The sequence below is a fragment of the Panthera onca genome, chromosome C2 (genome assembly GCF_046562875.1).
Source record: "Panthera onca isolate mPanOnc1 chromosome C2, mPanOnc1 haplotype 2, whole genome shotgun sequence".
In the NCBI taxonomy this organism is placed as follows: Eukaryota; Metazoa; Chordata; class Mammalia; order Carnivora; family Felidae; genus Panthera; species Panthera onca.
In genome coordinates this window covers 41819149-41839953 of record NC_138347.1, presented here as the reverse complement: position 1 = coordinate 41839953, position 20805 = coordinate 41819149, and the positions used below count along the sequence as shown (strand labels likewise).

The 20805-nt window shown below is 32.6% G+C and overlaps 1 protein-coding gene across 3 annotated transcripts in view; it reads right to left on the bottom strand.

Moving 5' to 3' along the window:
• The window catches only part of EPHA3 (EPH receptor A3), a 360076-nt gene that overhangs the window by 34115 nt on the left and 305156 nt on the right, over positions 1-20805 (bottom strand). For all 3 annotated transcript variants that reach the window (XM_060640217.3, XM_060640218.3, XM_060640219.3), the window contains exons 12-13: positions 10774-10835; positions 8175-8384 (exon numbers count right to left, since the gene is read on the bottom strand). In XM_060640217.3, the coding sequence (XP_060496200.1) occupies positions 8175-8384; positions 10774-10835 (272 nt within the window). The remainder of the gene's footprint in view (positions 1-8174; positions 8385-10773; positions 10836-20805) is intronic.

Here is a 20805-nt window from a genome sequence, read left to right as displayed (position 1 = left end):
GATTTTTCTCCACATAAATCTAGATAAATTGTTTTCATGTGTTAAAATATTTGTGGTATCTAAGTCTCTGAATTGGGTGACTAGAAAGTACCAGATCTCTCATTAAATTTTGATACAACATTGACAATTGAGATTACTAAATTTTCTAGCCTTTCCTGATTTTTGAATATGTGGCTTTATTTTGTGAAGCTACACGAGGCATGTTCATACTGATTCTCAGAGAGTAGGGAATAAAGTCATGACTGACATTATTTATTTTGGTTCAAAGCTTAAGACACATTACTATATGAAGGCCACTGATTAGATATTTATGTATTTTTTTCATTCTTAGCTGAATGACATATGACATATATTACTTATCAAAAGAATATAATTTTCTTTCTGCATCACACTGGTTTTTGGTATGCATAGTTTTTAGTCCTTGACTACAGAATCAAGGTTCATATTTTCTATTATTTATGTCCTTAGAATGGAGGTATCCTGAACAGGAGCATTTAACTACTTAGCTTTTAACTATTTGCATTAGTCACTTAAAAAAAAATTCTTATCTTACAAATGAAATTAGGTAAAATAAAGCTATCACAGAATACATTGGATATCAAGTAGGCAAAATTACACAGGAAAAAAATCAAATAAGTTATTATGTAAAATAAGATTTCTTTCTTTTATTGCTTAACACACAATGCCTGTGACAACTTTTTATTTGGTTTTATCTTCCAAAAATTAAATAGTTGCTAATGGGCTATAGGGCAATGTAACAAAAGGCAGAAGCTTATTATCCAATATAAAAATCTAACTGCTTAGGACTCAGCATGCATTTTCAGGACAGAAATAAAAAGAAAAAAAATGAAAAATAAAGGTTATAACCAAAACCAAATCATCTGGCTTTCTCAAATTTCTCAAATCTGTTTAGGTAATTATATCCTTAAAATGAAATTGGGGGCTCAAGAATTGGAATTCACTTTATATAATATACCATATAAATTAGATAAAAGCCTATAATTTCTCTAACTTGATCCTGTTAAACAGCAAATTGAGCACCATTATGGCAGAATTTTGGACCCCATCTATTTGAACATATGAATACAGGAATATTCATATACACAGATGCGTGCATGCACATAAAAAATGGTAACCATTCAAAATGAAATTTCATAAGGAAAAAGACTAGAAAATTATTTAGTGGTAAACAGTTCTCACCCATAATTCCATGGTTCTGTTAAAATGAAATAAAGTAAGCTGGTAATTCAGTGCAAAAAAATATAGGAAATGTGCCATAATTGTGCTTTGAATTCATATGATGGGAAACCAAAGAGAGGGAATTCATTTCTTGTGTTTTTCTCAACAACAAAAACTCTCTAACAGTATAAATCTGCAGAGCTAAATGCTCCATCCCAAATGAAATACAAGGCCTTTCAAGATGATTTGCAACCCTTGGTATGCAGCTGCTTTTATGCTTTCAAGGCCTTTCTTCAAAACATGCTATAATATCATATAATACAATATGCCAAGGTGTTATATCATTTAATAAATACTAAGACATTTAGTTTTTAGAGTGTTTTTTCCTGACATAGTATCTATAACGTGGTTCTCGAAGCGTCATCCAAGCATTTCTAGGTGCCCCCCAAGAGCTTTTCAAAGGGTCTGCAAGACTGAACTATTTTCATAATAACACTAAAATGCTATACCTTTTTCACTCTCAAATCTCATGTGTATGGTGGAATTTTACAAAGGTTACAAAATGCATAATAATGTTGTATGACAGAGATTGTTAATGTTTGGAGTTTTTGCATAACTTAGTAGTGAGAAATGAGGAGAAATAACCATAAGTGAGCATTGAAAAAACTTCTGCTTTCCTACTCAATACCCTTATAAAAAGGGAAGACATAAAAAAAAAAGTGTGTATTATCATCTTATCTGACCCTCTCCTCCCAAGGAATTCTGTTGGGACAGAAGGAAGGAAAACTTGTGATAGACTTAAGATAGTATCAGAAGCAGCATGGGAAAATGTGTGATAAATTGTTTCAAGTTTTAAGGCTAAGCATTTCCTCAACTCCTAGGTGGTTCCCTCCAGTTAAAAAAAAAATAAAGGCATAATTAGTGGACATAAATTCTGTTCCACTCTTCTACTTTGCCTGTGGACCACAAAGATGCTTTTAAAATGAGAGCAGCAGACATCTTATATTCATTCAGTGGCACTGAATCAAATGCCAGTGCAATTACCCTCTACCTAAAGGCAGTAACTTTTAGAAGAGCAATCTGGGAAAAGGCTTCGTGCACTGAGGCACTGAATACTAATTTTTGAATCCAAGCGACACTAGATGAAATGTGTTACGTGTGACTAAAGTAATGTGACTGCCTTTTTAAACCAGATTCACCAGAATGTGTTTATCCAAAAAGAACGCCTTAACACACTGTTTTCAATGATGAGCTTGTTTTTCTGAAGGAACCATAATCACGGGATGCTTAATCAAATAAAGAAAGTGGATGTCTACGCTGAAAAATACTGTTTTTGGTTAAAAAAAGAACCAGACTTTATTATACAACGATGTGCTGCTTTTCTTATTTACTAACTCTAAGCTTATTGAGACCAGAGATTTTTATCTCAGGCAAGTATGTTTCCTCAAATACTACATGCTTCAACAATTTGGAATGATGCTGTTGTTCACAATCTAATTTTAAAGATAATTTCAAAGGAGGAATTCCCAAAACGTTTTGTGTAATAGCAGTGTTCCCACAGTAATACAAATTCCCAAGAATGAGTATGGCAACACTTATTTAATTGTTTCAGTGTTTGTTTAAAAAACAAAATAGTAGTCCTATTACTTTAAACCATACCTCATATTTGGGGGTAAATTATAAAATCATTGTACCAAACAAGGATTATTACAAGAGATTAAATTAAAGATTTCTAAATTATTCTAGAAGAGTAGATGCAAATTATAGCTTTCTCAGAAGAAGTCAGGACCATCATAGATATTTTGAGTTCTGGGAAAATATAAGGATGAATATTAAATAAATTAAATGAATATCAAATTCTAAACAGCTATTTATTGGTAGTTAATGAGCCCATTTAGTTGATTTTTAAGAATCTTCTGAGAATAAAAAATGCAAAGGTCCTTTTGCACTTTTATTTCACAAATGATAAGGAAGAATTTTGACACAGTAATACCTTTTTTTCCTACTAGTGTCAATAAATGATCTTCTGTACCCCTTGGACCTGACAAAGTAACAATCAGTACAAATGAAGCTCTGAAAGTTAACCCAATATATTCTCCAGACAGCAGATGATCCAGATTTGGATGAATCTTCCCAGTTCCTACAAGAACAATCATTCCTTAGAGTGTCCTAGAAATCATGACTAATACTGAAAACAAGAATGTTCCAGTTTAAAAATGGGATATGGCACTGAGATTAAAACCTGACTGAATGACCAGAAATCTAATATTTCAAATAAAGGCTTTTTAATCAAATATTTTTACTAAAACCGGAAATATTTCTTGTATCGGGTGATTGTTGTAACAACAAGGACAATACCAGCAAGAACGATACCTTCCACGGAATGTATTAAAAGCTCATATAGTAGCAGAAGGTTACGAAGGATATCTTTAGTAGCAGTGAGTAGAATAAAAAAAAATCCTCAAAATTATAAATATATTATCATATTTGCATATGCTGTCTCCTGAGAACTTATAATCATAATTTATTGTCATAAAAATGATGCTTTGTTGTAGAATGCTGGCTGACTAATTTTTCTTGAAATCAGAGAAGGAACAAAGGAAAACTAAAAAAAGCACTTGATAGTGCTGATGCATATTTACCCATGTTTTGTAATTTTTTTCTTTTTTCAGAACTTTGTTTTCAGAGTCACTGTCATAAATTTACTTTAGCTGCTAGATATACGATTTTATTTTATTTCTCTTGCTTTTAACCTAGTGAACTGTATGCCTAAGAACAGCAACATTTTTGTGCAGGACACATTTTAACAAATACTTAGATGTATGAACAGAGTGAATCCGCTAGAGTGTAGTTGAAAATGGGAAATGCTAACAAAAGTGGAGTGGAGAAAGCCATCGGGGGAGTTTCAACTCTTATATCAACTCATCGAGGAGTATCTCTGGGACACCGTGCTTCTGAATTTCTGGTTCTCCCACTGTGGCTTTATCACTTTGTAGGTGAAACTCAGTCTGTCAAATCAGGCTCTTTCTCAGAATGTGAGATAGATGCCATGTGACACACTTGGTGGTTGATAATGGAATCATTAAAATTGATGATTTCAGAAACGCATGAGTTTCTTTTTTTTAAAATTAGTAATGATTAGAAACCGGAAGAAAATAACAGAAGTTGACTTTTTAAAAATTGCCCATTTTCTTGGCTGGTGAGAGTACAGGGAAACAGCCTTCTTTATATGTTGCTGCCAGGAGTGAAATTCCATAACAAACTATTTGGAAAACAATTGTGCAATTCATACATGAAAATCCACACATATTTGTACACATTTTGACTCGACAATTGTAATTCCGAAATTTTATCCTGAGGAAATCATCATGACCAGACATGAACCATTTATCAGGATTACATCAAAGTATTAAGAATAGCAATAACTATTAAGTTAAAGTATTAAAAGTATTAAGAAAAGCAATAACTTTGGAACGCTGCTCAATTAATAGTGCATTGGATAAATAAATAATGTACATGATTAAAATGGAGTACAATATATTATTTAATGATATTATAAAAAATTAATCATCTAGAAAAATCCACATTTTATATTTTAAGTTAAAACAGGCAGATTACATAACAACATTGAGTGTGTGTATAAAGAAAATACTGGGTTGACAAGTGGAAATCATTTTATATATAAGTATATATATAATATGATCCCATTTTTGTAACTATATACATAATTGGTAATTATTTACATATGAAAATGTGTAGAAAATATTTTGAAAGGAAAAAAATAAAATGTTAAAATTGGTTACCTCTGGTAATATCATTAGTGATCATTATATCTTTATTTTCTAAAATTGTCTGTCATGAAAAAAACTCTATAAAGGAATGTCTTTTCAAAGAAATCTGTCAATAAATATATGAAAAAATAATCAGATGCATTTGAATCAAGTTAAATACAAATTAAAACAATTAGGTATAATTTTTTCAAAATTAATAAATACCAAAAATGATAATATATAGTTTTATCAGGATATAGTTAAGTATGCTTTTAAAACAGGCACAAAATTTTGACACAGAAAATCCACTTTTAGGAATATATCATAGGAAAATTACCAGACTCATACGATTATGAATACAGATGGATCAGTTATACATTTGTATGAAATATTGAAAGGCTAGCCTTTGATAAAGTACAAAATCCACTCATGATAAAAACCCTCTGCAAAGTAGGTCTAGAGAGAACATACCTCAACATAATAAAGGCCATATATGAAAAACCCACAGGGAGCATCATATTCAATGTTGAAAAACTGAGAGCTATTCCCTTAAGGTCAGGAAGAAGACAAGGATATCCACTCTCACCACTTTTATTCAACATAGTACTGGTAGTTCTAGTCACGGCAATTAGACACAATAAAGAAATAAAAGGAATCTAAATAAGGAAGAAGTAAAACTCTCACTATTTGCAGATGACATGATACTATATATCGAAAACCCTAGATACTTCACAAATAACTACTAGAACTGGTATCTGAATTCAGGAAAGTCACAGGATGCAAAATCAGTAACAGAAATCTGTTGTATTCCTATGCACCAGTAATGAAACAGCAGAAAGAGAAATTAAGAAAACAATCCTCTTTACAATAACACCAAAACCCATAAAATATGTAGGAAAATAAACTTAACCAGAGAGGGGAAAGACCTGTCCTCTGAAAACTATAAAACACTGATGAAAGAAATTCAAGATAATGCAAAGAAACAGAAAGACATTCCATGCTCATGGGCTGGAAGAACAAATACTGTTAAAATGTCTGTACTACCCAAAGCAATCTATACATTTAATGCAATCTCTATCAAAATACCAACAACACTTTTCACAGAACTAGAACAAACAATCCTAAAATTTATATGGAACCCGAAAGACCCCGAATGGCCAAAGCAATCTTGAAAAAAACAAAACAAAACATTTGGAGGCATCACAAAAATGGTATGGTACTGGTATAAAAATAGACACACAGATCAATGGAATAGAACAGAAAACCCAGAAATAATCCACAATCATATGGTCAATTAAATTTTGACAAAGGAGTCATGAATGAATATAAAATAGGAAATGACAGTCTCTTCAACAAATGGTGCTGGGAAAACTGGGCAGCAACATGCAAAAGAATGAAACTGGACAATTTTGTTTCACCATACACAAAAACAAACTCAAAATGGATTAAAGACCTAAATGTGAGACCTGCAACCATAAAAATCCTTGAAGAGAGCACAGGCCATAATCTTTCTGACATCGGCATTAGCAACTTTTTTCCCTAGATCTATCTCCTGAGACAAGAGAAATAAAAGCAAAAATGAACTGTTGGGACTTCATCGAAATGAAAAGCATCTTCACAGTGAAGGAAACAATAAAAAAATAAACTAAAAGTCAACCTACTGAATAGGAGAGGATATTTGCAAAGGACATATCCCATAAGGGTTTAGTGTTCAAAATATATAACGAACTTATATAAGTTAACACAAAATAACAAATAATCCAATTAAAATGGGCAGAAGACATGAACAGACATTTCTTCAAAAAACACATCCAGATGGCCAACAGACACATGGAAAGATGCTCAACATCACTCATCACAGGGAAATGCAAATCAAAACTACAATGAGATATCACCCCACACCTGTCAGAATGGCTAAAATCAAAAACACAAGAAACAACAGGTGTTGGCGAGAATGTGGAGAAAAAGGAACACTCATGCACTACTGGTGGGAATGCAAAAACAGTATGGAGTTTCCTCAAAAAATAAAAATAGAACTACCCTATAATCCAGTAATCACATCACTGTGTATAACCCAAAAAATACAAAACACTAATTCAAAGGGCTACATGCACCCCTATAGTTATTGCAGCATTATTTATAATAGTCAAACCATGGAAGCAGCCCAAATGTCCATAGATAGATAGGGAATGGATAAAGATGCAGTGTGTGTGTACATATATATATACATATATATATATACACACAATGGAATATATACAATGGTATATATATATATATATATATATATATATATATATATACACACAATGGAATATTATTTAGCCATAAAATAAATGAAAGCTTGTCATTTGCACCAACAGGGATAGAGTTAGAGAGTATAATGTTAAGTGAAATCAGTCAGAGAAGGATAAATACCATATGATCTCACTCATATGTGAAATTTAAGGAACAAAACAAACAAGCAAAGAAAAAAAAAAGAGAGAGAGAGAGACAAACCAAGAAACAGACTCTTAGAGAACAAATTGATGGTTTCCCAGAGGGGAGGTGGGTAGGGGGATGGGGATTAAAGAGTACACTTATCATGATAAAATAATAATAGTAATAATAATAATAATAATTAACAAAGAAAAGATAGATATAATACTAATTTGCTCAATAATTAGGGGTTAATTTTTTAAATGGTAAACCAGTAGTAGAATATATCAAACTTACTGACAATGAAATACATTCAAGAGATATACTGCTAAGAGAAAAAAAGGCTATACAGTGATGTTATAAATAATCCTATACATAATCCTAATCTAATTACATGTTCATTCATAGGTATGTATAATAGGTATGTAGAAAAAAATCTGGAAGAATTAACTGACAAAGTTACAAGTGTTCTCTATGGGTGGCAGAATTATGGATGACTTTATTCCTTTTTATTGCTTTGTTTTGAAATTTTTATAGTGTGAGCATGTGTTACTTATATAAACATGAATTTTAAAATGCTTTAAAATTGTATCTAATTGGACAGAGGTATGCCACCTTATAAACAGTGGCCATCTATTTTCTCAGAATAAGTAACAGTATTTTAATGTTAAAGGATATGTTTCCTTTGGGGGAAGATATAATTGACAGCATGGAGAGAGGTGATTTCTATTTATTTGCAAATCAATATAGCACAAGGTGGGAAACAAAGATAAAAAGGAAAAAAGAAAAGAAAAAAAAGTTACTCACTCGTGTTGTATAAGCAGCTTCTGGGTCATCTTCTAGAACACGTGAAAGTCCAAAATCAGAAACCTTACACACCAAATTACTGTTGATCAAAATGTTACGAGCAGCAAGGTCTCGGTGAACATAACCCATATCTGAGAGGTACTTCATGCCAGATGCTATCCCTCGAAGCATCCCCACTAGCTGGATGACCGTAAACTGGGCATCGTGTTTCTGAGAAGTATTTCAAATATACAATTAAGATGTGTTGCTCTTTCTTAAAGATAAATCTTGGTTAAAATCTCACACACTGAATTGCAAGAAGACCAATTATATACATTTTAGTTCCAAGCACCCCAGCCTCACAAGCTATGTGAATAAACAGAAATAAGGCTAAAACAAAATAGCATAGTAGCTACATCACAAAATAGTTCATAACAAGAAGGACCCTAAATATTCTTTGACTTCAGGTTCAAAACCATACCTTTCATGGTCTTTATGTGACATACAAACTCCTCAGAAATTTTAACCTCAGGAACAACAAAATGAAATGAGTCTTGGGGCTATTTTAGTTTTACATATTTGTTTGATTGAGTGTTCATTCTTCCTTCTAATTTTCCAGATATTTTATTAATTGCTTCAAATAAGGTAGATGTTAAATTTTTAAATCATCATAATTCTTTCAGAATTGGTCAAAGATATTTACTGAGTATTTGTTTTTCTACTCAATCTTCAGTTATAATTCATAAAATGGAAAACAACAAAACACAAGTCAGAGTCCTGTATTTAGAAAAACTTCCAATTTACTTTGATTAAAGTAGAAATACAAGGGGAACTGGGCTTAAGCATCCTACTCTTGATTTCATCTCAGGTCATGATCTCACAGGTGGTGGGGTCGGGCTCTGCACCGACAGCATGGAGCCTCTTCGAGATTCTTTGTCTACCTTTCTCTCTGCCCCTCCCCAGCTCGCTCACTCTCTCTCTCTCTCTCAAAAATGAATAAATAAACTTAAAAAAACAGAAATACATGATTTATATGATAGATAGGTAAACAAATACACATACATACATATGTAAATATGTGCATAAGTGCATGTATAGATAAATAGCTATAAAATTCCATGTTTAGTTATATATACACAATAACATTTTAAAAGAATATTTATTATAATGGTTTCTATGACCTGATTTGAAGAATATTTGTTTTTGAAATGCTTGTGAAAATAATTGCTGATAAAACTGTGTTTGCCTTGGAGTGCCTGGGTAGCTCAGTAGTTTAAACGGCCAACTCTTGAGTTTGGCTGAGGTCATGATCTCACCATTCGTGAGTTTGAGCCCCACATTGGGCACTGTACTGACAGTGTGGAGTCCGTTTAGGATTCTCTCCCTACCTCCCCGCTTTTACCCCATGTGCACACACATTCTCTCTTTCTCTCTGTCTCTCTCAAAAATAAATAAACATTAAAAAATTGTTTGCCTTGTGAATATTAAAATAAGGAATACAATTTCTCATTTATAGAAAATTTAGAATTCTCTTCTATGATAATGAATCATCCTATTCTATCTATCTATCTATCTATCTATCTATCTATCTATCTATCGTCTATCTCTCTCTCTACCTATCTCTATTCTATAGCGCTGAATTCATTTTTTAATTTTATTTAAAAACATTTTTTAAGTTTTATTTATTTATTTTTGAGAAATAGCATGGGCAGGGGAGGGGCAGAGAGAGAGAGAGAGAGAGGGAGGGAGAGAGAGAGAAAGAATGAGAGAGGATTCCAAGCAGGCTCTGCACTATCAACACAGAGCCTGATGAGGGGATCAAACTCACTAACTGAGACATCATGACCTCAGCCAAAACCAAGAGTCAGACGCTTAACCGACTGAGCCACTCAGGCACCCTACTATAGTGCTGAAAGCATATTGAGGACAGAGTATATGTCTTTTTTAATCCCTGCAGTCACTGGTGATTGGCAGTGCCTTGTTTTCCATAATTTTTTTGCATTTCTTTGAACAAATTTTTACTGAAGTAACTTAAAAAATAAAGTTTCTAAGTTTAAATATTTAAAAAATAGATATGGATGCACATCTATTAGCAAAATGTGTCTCTGGTGCTTGCTTCAGCAGCACATATACCAAAATGGTATCTCTGAATTAAGACTACTTTGGCATTGTAACACTTGCTCATTTTCTGAGACCAAAGCTCTATGTGAGCGAGACATGTTCTTCCTATAGCAGTCTGAGGTTATTTTAAGCGAAGACAAGAGAATATTTGTCTTGTATCAGTGTTATTTGTGTCTTACTAAAAAGTCTTTTTTTAATTTTTATTTTAGCCAATGTGAATCTTGGCAGTACAAAAAGCTGAAGCAGATTGCATAGATTTGTTTTACAAATATAAGCCATTAACCTTGGACACTGCAAGATAAAGATGCAATTTTAGTCTTCCTCTTACTATTTAGACCCCCCAAATTTCAGTTCCACTTTAAACTTTGTTATCTAATTGCTGGCAAGATATGAGAGGTTGCCTCTAACATCTTTAGCATTCATTCCACATTTATGCATATGTGTATATAGATAGACAGGGATAAGAGATATATGAATATATGTAAAATCTTCTACTTACACGTAAGAAACTGTCCAAGGAACCATTCTCCATGTATTCTGTGACAATCATAACTGGTTTACCTGGATATATGATAAATAACAAACAAATATCATGCGATGAATATATATAGAATACACTATGATACACCTGATGAATTAAAAAATGTAAACTATCTTCCCAGTTTTAACAAAGAAACATTTTTCAATAGAAAATAAAACTAAAAAAAAAAAAAAGGAAGAAGATTGGTTTTCAGAACAAGGGCCTATAACCTATGATATCTAAATTGGCTTATTTGGCATGGCTCTTTGTGAACCTAATATATACCCCTTTTATTCCCTTTAATTGCATCTCAGCTGATCTACAAAATCAAGTGTTTCTGCTTTCCAGCCCAAGATAGAGCCAGGATTTCTACAATCATTTGTATTTTCTACAGATATTTACAGAACTATGGACTAGGTGCTCCTTTTTATGCTGGTTAGAGCAAGTAAATCAAAGTCCCCATCTTCATGGATCCTACATATGATTTTCATAAAACAATTAAGACTAATAATTATAACTTTTAAAATCTGTATAATTAATGTATTAAAAATTATCAAATCCATGTTTAAACGGAAAATAAAATTAAAATTGTTGGCAGTAACTTATAATAACCATTTTAGAAATATGTGGACTTAAATGCCATTATACCTTTTAATGAGCATTTAAATGTATTTATATGGTCTTATTGTATGCACTTTGCTGGTTTAATTGTTTTATGTATAATAACTTATTATTATCATTTCCATTTTACACATGAGAAAACTGAGATAGAGGGTAATTAACTTACCCAATGTCATACAACTAATAAGTAATAAAATCAAAAGTAGCGACCTGAACAGAGTATGCTGTTACTTTTGGAAATTTATGCTGTGGGAAACATTTAAAATATGAAAAAGTGTTAGATACAAAAGTGCTAAGTATATTTATATAGAGATTCACAAATAGAATATATGTTAGGCCATGAGTAATAATTTAATACGATCATTGGGTGTTAATTCTATGGATTATTTTGAATTAAAATGAGAACTCTGAAGCCTAGCATTTTACATTATTGTTACACTTTAATATCATGTGAACAAAGCTGAAAATATACTCTATATATGTTATGATAACAACTTGGAAAATAAGTAACGCAAAATGAACTTTTCAAAAAAAAAAAGAAATATGGAAGATGGATATTTTTTTATATATGGGAAACACTAGTAAATTTTTTTGCATAGTTAGCATTATATAACATTGCATATATACACATATATATTACATACATACATTATATCACGTCATCTTCACATCATCCTATACTTTAGTAACGTATATTATTCCCATTTTATGATGCCCTCAACCAAAAGCATAGTGGATTTAAGAAACTAGCTGAGGTTACATAATTAGCTAGTTCTCTAGCAAATCCTTAACATGGCTGTCTCTGATTTCAAAGCCTACACTGTTACTACAATATAATTCTCTTCCTTTATTTTTGCTGTAATATTGTTTTAAATATAATTCCATTCTATTACAAAAAGAAGGCAAATTACTTGTCTTCCATGTCAGGAGAACCTTAATCAAGTCTTGAGTGAGCACTGCTGAAAGACTTTGAGCAAATTGCTCTTTAACAAATATCGATGCATCCCTAATACAGAGTACACTTTTAAGCTTTCCTCATATGTTCCTTCTATATCATGAAAGTTAGTTTGCTATTCTGGTGATAGAAAATAGCGTTTTTTGCTTGCTTTCTCTTTTCATAGGTAAAAACTCTTAACTCACACTAGTTATGAATTATGGCTTGGTATCATGCAGGTTATACTTGTTATATTTAGCATTTGAATGCATCCCAAGCTGTATGTCTAATTTAATGAGAGGTAAAATATATTTAAATTCTATAATTTTCAGATAATTTTTATATATGTAACAATCAATTGATATACCAATCTATCCTCCATTAAGAGACTGATTTAGTTATATATTTTGGGTAACACATCATATATATCTTGTTAATCTGGTAAATGTCTGAAAAGCCATTTATCCGAAGGCTTAAGCCTCCAGAACTTGCTTCTTCAAAATTCTAATTAAGCACGGATTTGACAATATTCAAGACAAAAAGGAAGATTCAACATTTCCTTGGAAACTTCTATCTCTCTTGAACTGATAAATCCACTGCCTGAAGACTGATCCCAGTGACTGACCCGAAATTAAAAGAATGGATGAACAAACAAATAAATGAACGAAGGAATGAATGAAATCTTTCATAAGCATGTTCTCCATAAATCACTATAATCACTATAATTTTCTATGTTCTTGCCTTAATACAATTCTGTGAAGAATAATATGCCTGCAAAATTCAATGCATACATTAAGTGTAGTCATAGATAGTTTGCCTCATACAGCCAACTGTCAATTACAGTGGCCAGTTACTGTGTTTTTGTACTACCTAGACCTTTGCTTATCACTCGTTTCCTTCTGGCTCCCAGCCCTGTGACCATTTCATTTCTTGTTAGCATGTCTAGTGGAATGTTTGGCAAGGGAAATAAAAGTAGCTGAAAAATCAAACCAGTCAATTAAGCCAAAGCCCCATGACCATTCAGAAATCAGATCAGGCTGTATTTAGCTCTAAACTTTAGGTATTTGTAAACACATCAGTTAAGATGGGCAAGTCTGAAAATATGCTTTACATTAAGTTCAAAGATGCAGCAAACCCAAACGTACAGACAAAGAATAAACAAAATCACAAATATTCTACCTTGGAAAGCCTTAATTTTTAACTTTTTTTTCTTTTTTTCTTTTTTTTTAAGTGTCTAAGTGTCTATTCTGCCTTAGTTTCACTTGTGCTTTTGATTATATAAATAGGGTTAAAGGAAAAGAAACTCTCCATGACAGTGGTGAGAACTAGTTCTAACATGTATTAAATACAGCTGGAAATCATAAAATATCAGCTCATCCGTACATGGATGCAATGTATTTCTATCCAAGTTTGCATGCTCTTTCATATGTATTTTCAAGAGCTTGTATCATTCGCCGCCCTCAGAAATCCTAAAATGCATCTGAGTATCCATACTAAACTCACCAAAATTATTGCGGGATAACTGGCTGAAGTGAAACTCCAATAAAAATGAGCAAAGCAAATTGTGCAGAGGAATTTTGCTTTTGTTCCTCAATTGATTCTTGAGTGTAGATAAAATTATGACCTTTTATAATTAAAGGGTTACAGGAAACAAATCAGTCTGTTACAGTCAGTTGGTTCATTTCCTCAACTATCCCCAGTGGCTCAGATATATTACTAATCATGAACCACTGTTTGATGACAGAAGAAATGTGATTTTGAAAACTAAGATTTCCATGTTCAGCACCATGTATTCCAACCACAACTTTCTAATCACATTTTCTATAAAAAGAAGAGCCGGAAAATGTAATAAATATACAGCCATACATGAGATTTTTATTTCAACTATCAAATAAATATTGGCTTTAGATTAAAATGTTTTCATTAAAACATGAAAAGTATTTATCAATGATTGAAATATTAAAAATTATTGGAGTGCCTGACGGCTCAGTGTGTAGAGCATGCGACTCTTGACCTTGAGGTTGTAAATTCAAGATCCACATTGGGTGTAGAGATTACTTAAAAAAATAAAATTAAAAATAATTATTGAAATTTAATTCATTTTCAAAAGAAATGCTATTAATTCCTATTACCGGTAATTGTATCTCACATACTCTATGTCTCATTTTCAAAAGACTTAAACATACTCTAAACACAGGAGTATGGTTTATAAAATCAAAACTTTGACCTTAGCAGCCTGCACTCATTGTTAGTATCATGGAGCTAGAATCAAGGAGGAAGCCAGAAAGCATACACAGGAAAAATAAAAAATTAAAAAAACTGACAAATACACCTCATTATTCCCAGGAAAAAAGACTAGAATCACTTTTGATTAGAAAGAAAATGTTTCAGTCTTAGATTTTCACGTACTATGTCTGACTGAGAGAGATATTGTGATGACCTAGAGTGTTTTTCTGTGGTTTCCCATTATCATATAAAACTACAGGGTAATCTTTTCCAAACTCAATTTTAATCAAGACATTATTCATTTCCAAAATGACCCCTATTACATCCACTAGTCTAGGAGTTAATGAGGGCAGGAACCAACTCCATGTTGGTTATGTTCTAAAACTAGCACCTAGCAGAGTGCCAGTTAAAATTGATAATCTCGGGGCACCTGGGTGGCTCAGTTGGTTAAGCGACTGACTTCGGCTCAGGTCATGATCTCACGGTTTGTGAGTTCTAGCCCCGCGTGGGGCTCTGTGCTGACAGCTCAGAGCCTGGAGCCTGCTTCAGATTCTGTGTCTCCCTCTCTCTCTGCCTCTTCCCCCACTTGCACTCTGTCTCTCTTTTTCTCAAAAATAAATAAACATTTAAAAAAATTGATCTTCTCATGTCTATCATTTCAGGGTGTCTAAAGGACAATCTCTTTCTTAAAAATTAGGCTAAGAAACACTTTCTCCCAAGTCTTCCTAAACAACCATGCTCCATCAATCTCAGTATGCTGAATGCTTTACATTCAGCTGACTTTACGTTTTTAAAATTTATTTGTGCTTAATTTGAAACAAAATTTAATACTTTTAAAGACAGGAACAGATAAAAGTACAGCATAGGCAACGTGGTCAATAATATGCCGTACATTTAAAACAAATATATCATTGTACATCAACTGTACTTAAATTAAAAAAGACAAGAGCAATATTTCTACTCTCCCTTTGAATACAAAGCTTATTTGCATAAGTACAACAATAATTAATAAATATAGTAATCTGAATGTGCTCAGTCTGATTTTATAAGGACAGCTTAGCATTTCCCTTTTCAGGCTTTCTACCTTTTATTTATTTTCTTGTCTAACTACAGAAATTAAGGCCTTAGGTATATTAATGAATTAAAGTTATAATAGTAGCATTCTCACTTCTACTTTAAAATAAATGTTTTTCATGTTTTTCTACTAAATATGATGTTTGTAGGCTTGTTTGTTTTTGTTTTGGGGTTTTTACATTTATCAAACATACATATTTTCTATGTAGGATGTGCTAAGGAAACTTTTTAAACTAAGGTGTTTATTTTCTGCATCCATCGAGATTGGCTTTTTCTTTTCTATTAATGTTGTGAATTTCCAGAATGATTAAATAGTAAACCAACTTTGCCTTCTTGGAATAAACTAAACTTGAGAATTATATAGTATCTTTTATGATACATTGTTAGCTATGGCTTTACAATTACTCGAGTGTTACTGAGTTTTTGTTCATGAATTACAGTTGTTTTCCTCTCTGAAAATATTATTCTATGCTTTGGTATCAAGATATCATTAACCTCATGAAATAAGGGTGGTTTTTTTTCTCACTTTCTGCAAGAATTTGTGTATGACTGGAATTAGACAGTTATTAAGTAAGTATATAATTATAGCTCTTCTTTAGGGAGAGTTATTGTATATTTAAACTAGTGCTCTTTAAAAGTCAGTCTTTGGGAACATGTGTCATGCTCTAACAAATGTTGTTAAGTTGCATTTAACCTTTCAAAAATATCATAAGTTCATACTATTTAAATGGGGAAAATAGACAACATATTTTTTTGTAATTCAAATGTGGCCAATACAACCAAAAGATATAAATGGGCAATGTTGAAAAAATAAAGAAAGTTCTTAAGCATGTAAAAATAGCATTCCCTGTCTTATGTTTTTCTCCAATATATTCAGCACAGATTTTCCTAATTTTGTTGCTGTGGGCACTAAGACAGAGAGGCTCTCGACTCCTTTCTCAGATTAGTCATCAACGCATGAGAACTTGGGTTACCAGAGTTTGTTTTAACAAACTACTTCTACAAATTATTAATAAAATAAATATAACACATATATGGACTATCTTAAATACTACAGGGAGTTAGTACCCTTAAGATAAGTACCGAAGAAAACTCTTAGAGAGAAGCAAACAGGACAAAGCAAGAATTTGACATCGTCACCACAGAATGATGTCTTATTTCAGCGATATTTTTTTTATCATATATGCAGGAGATAGAAAAGAACAACAAATGACTAAGCTTTTGGTGGAAGGTGGATGCCCATACCAGCAGAGAAATGTTTTAATTATGAGAAATTGTCCTAATGTTCTGCTCACTGTATTCCTTAATGATGCAAAGTTATAGTTAAATTGCATTTTTTTTTTTTTAATTTTCAGAAAATAATCCCTCTCCAAATACAAAAACATATCAACCTTATCTAGTATAATTCCTTTTATTTCACTGGGTGAATAGTGGCCAATGGAGGTCTTCTTGGAGTATCAACATCATTTGACTAATGGTGTGATGGCAGAAATATCAAACATTTGCTAAAAACAAGTTCCATCTTTTTGAACTCCAGCTAAAATTGATAACACATGTTAGTACCAAGTTCTGAGCAGAGACTGTGCCCCCAGCTTTCTGCTACTTTGAAGATCAGAGACTCTCTCACCTTCTCTTGTTTAAGACCATCAGGCTCAAAACGTATCATTAAAATTGTTTATGGCTCAATTCAAATAAATGAAAATATAATGATTGAATAAAGGGCTTTCTCTAAAAGACTTGAAAATGATACATTATAACAGACCTAGTGTTTCAAGCATATAATTAATAGCAGTAGTTTAAAAAATTATCATTGAGCAAAAAAGGGAATTGTTTCAAGAATTTTTCTTTCTACACAGCCAAGATTAACTGATAAAATCTCAAGCTTACCAGAAGTGGTAATTTAGATTTTCATGGCTCTATTTCACTTAACAATGTATTCCTACATAGTCTTATTTGATCTTTAAAGTATCTGGAAATAGTGAAGTAGAACTGCTCTTCCAAATTACAGGTGAAGAAAATGAGTCCCTGTGACTGGTTTGATTCGCCAACGGTCTCACAACCAGTTGGGTTGAGTCAAAACTTAAACTCTGAACCCCTGATTCTTTTTTTTAAAGTTTGTTTGTTTGTTTGTTTGTTTAGAGAGCACACACACATTCAGGGGAGGGGGAGAGAAAGAATCCCAAGCAGGCTCCATGCTGTCAGCACAGACTGTTGGTTGAGTATCTGACTCTCGGTTTCAGCTCGGGTCAGGCTCGAAACCAAGAGTCAGATGCTCAACCAACTGAGATACCCAGGTGCCCCTGATCCTCTGATTCTTAATCCAGATACTGATATAATTGTTTTTTTTTCTTAAAACACAGGTTTGTTTATTAAATTATAAGCTCTACATCACTCTTGGTGTGTGTGTGTGTGTGTGTGTGTGTGTGTGTGTGTGTGTGTGTGTATGTTTCTAAACTTTGCAATTGGATTGTTTTAATAGTCATATATTCTCAGGGAACAAAGAAAATAACAGGAGTGGATGAATAACTTCTGGTGATAAAACTGCCTTATTTATATGTTAAATGCAACATATTAACTTTATTCTAAGGACTGCTGTTTCCTCTCCGATGTTATAGGGTACCAGACTTAGAGGTTTTAAATATGCCACTAAAAGAGTTCAAAATCTAATTCTAGGTCTGCTACCCTATTATGTTCACACTATATGAGATGACTGGGATCTGTATAGTCAGATTTGGCAGCCTCTTACATGCTTATATGACCAGGGAGATATATCAAATTTAGAACTTTCACCCTAAGAATAGGCAGTTGTAATCCATATTAGAATGTTACAGAATCAGACTTGAATAAGGTATTTAATGGATAATACCCGTGGTTTTTAAAGTCTTTTTTTCCTCAGTGCAACTTTTTTTTTTTTTTTTTTTTTTTGCATTTTGGTCTTGGGGATTGTTTTATGATTCTCTTTGTCAGCTGACCATAGTTCATATTTGATTATTTCATTTTTATATTTCAAGAAATCCTGCCATAATAATTATGGTTTAATATTGCTCATCATTCAGTAAATGAATTTATAGGTAACATCTAGTAAAATGTAACAAATTAGTTTCAATAATACATAACACTGGAAATCAAAAAATCAATTTACATTTGATAAAACATAAGACCCTATCAATGAATGTAAATTTAAACCTAATATTTAGTTTGTCATTTTTATCTCATTTTTTTCTTAGGTGTAGGTGTTGAAGTTAGGTGATAATTCTGCCCATGCTAAAATATAATGACTTTTTTCCATCACTCTGAGCGATACATGCAATTACACAACTGCACTTCATGCATTCAATTTAAAGAACAAACACTGAAGAAAGACCTATAGGAAGAAGATGTTGCTCTGTTCCTCATTCAATCAATCAATCAATCAATCAGTGTCTTTATTCCTTGACATTGGTAACTTAAGTATCCAGCATGATCCAGGTTCTATTTTAGTCACTGATTATAAGTAACGTGGATTCTTGCCCTTTATGAGTGTTTACATTTTGTTTTAGATGTTAAGGGTTATTAATCTCCAGAAAATTAATCTCCAGAAAAATGTTGAAGTTTGAGGGAGTCTTTGGTATGATCAAATTATTAGGGAAAATTAAAAAAAAATCAAGATATAAAAGAATAAGTAGAAGACAAGATGAAAATTAGAAACCCATTTTTGTTCACGGTTGGAGACAGAGGTGAAACCAACAGACCAAGTTTCCAAGCCATCTCTAGCACTTTCTAATTAGACAAGAGACTTGCTCTTTGTAGTTATTGTTTGTTCAAATGTAAAATGGAATTATTGTATCTAACTCACAGGGTAGTAGTGAGAATGAAATGATGTCCATAGTACACTTTCGGGCACATAATAGTGAATGCATAAAGAAAACCTTATGAAAACTGGGTTAAAAGAAAAATGGTTACATAAGTACAAATGCATTTCCTCCTTAGTAGGGCTCAAGATCTGGACAACCAGTCGGTGAGGATGCTATAAAGGAGACTAAATGGCTAATTGACTATTAAAACATTAAGTTGTATGGTCTGGCCCTGGAGGAACAAAGGATCCCAATCCTTACTACTACTGTGTTTTTATCATTACTTAAAAAAATTAAAACAAGGTCTTCATCAGAAAATATTTCAGTGTTATTACTAGTATGGCCTAATTTTTAGGAGCATGAAGGGAAAAAATGCTTCTTACAACACTTAAGGTGGGCTTACAGTTCATGGTTAAATTCTACATTGCTCAGTTCTTAATCCCATTTATTATATTACAAACTCTAAAGGAAACCAAAGTACATATCAATTATGCCATGCTCTTGTGAGAAAGGAACTGCCTTTTTAGTCACACTAAGATGAGAATAGGTATTAGTCCCATTTGGAAAGTACTCCATGTAATGTTAAAGAATATCATTGTGAAAAATTTAATGTGTAATGTCTGTTGGTAACCATAGAATATGTAAATGTGGTGCCAATGAATTATCCCCTAAAGGATGCCAAATTTCCTGCCATATGTTGTCTTTCGCTCTAAGTAGTTTGCTGCCAATTTAGCTTATTCTTCATCCTGTGCTCCAAAATCTCGAGGAAAAAAAAATCCTAGAGCATTCTCAAGAGGTTTTCATTGGTATTGGAGCCAAAAATCACATATCTGCCTCACGGGATTCCTTTTGAGTCTGGCTGGAGAAACTATCATGGAAATAAGTTCAGATCTCTATCATGGGCTGTGAGCCAGAGTTTCCCCAGACCAGTCAAAAATCCATCTGGGACTCTAGATTAGAATTATTTGAAATCCACAGAGAACCAGGAAAAGGCCTTGGGTCTAATGTGAGCCCACTCTTTACAGCTCAGAAGTATTCCCCAAACCCCCATAATTTCCCTAAAGTCAGGGGGGTAAAGATTTGGAAGTTTAACTAAAACTGGTGAACAGTAAAAGAAAAAGCAGCTAGCTGGGAGTTCCGCAATTCCTGTCAAAACTGAGTCATCGTTTTGCCTTGCTAGTCCACGTAACAGAGACTTCTCCACAATTCACTTAACTGCCTTTTCATCAATGTGTCTTAATGTGGTCCTTTCTTTTTAGCTCTTAATTTTTTTTTCAATTTTTAAGGATGTAGAGTAGTACTTTCAATATAATACTAAAGGCC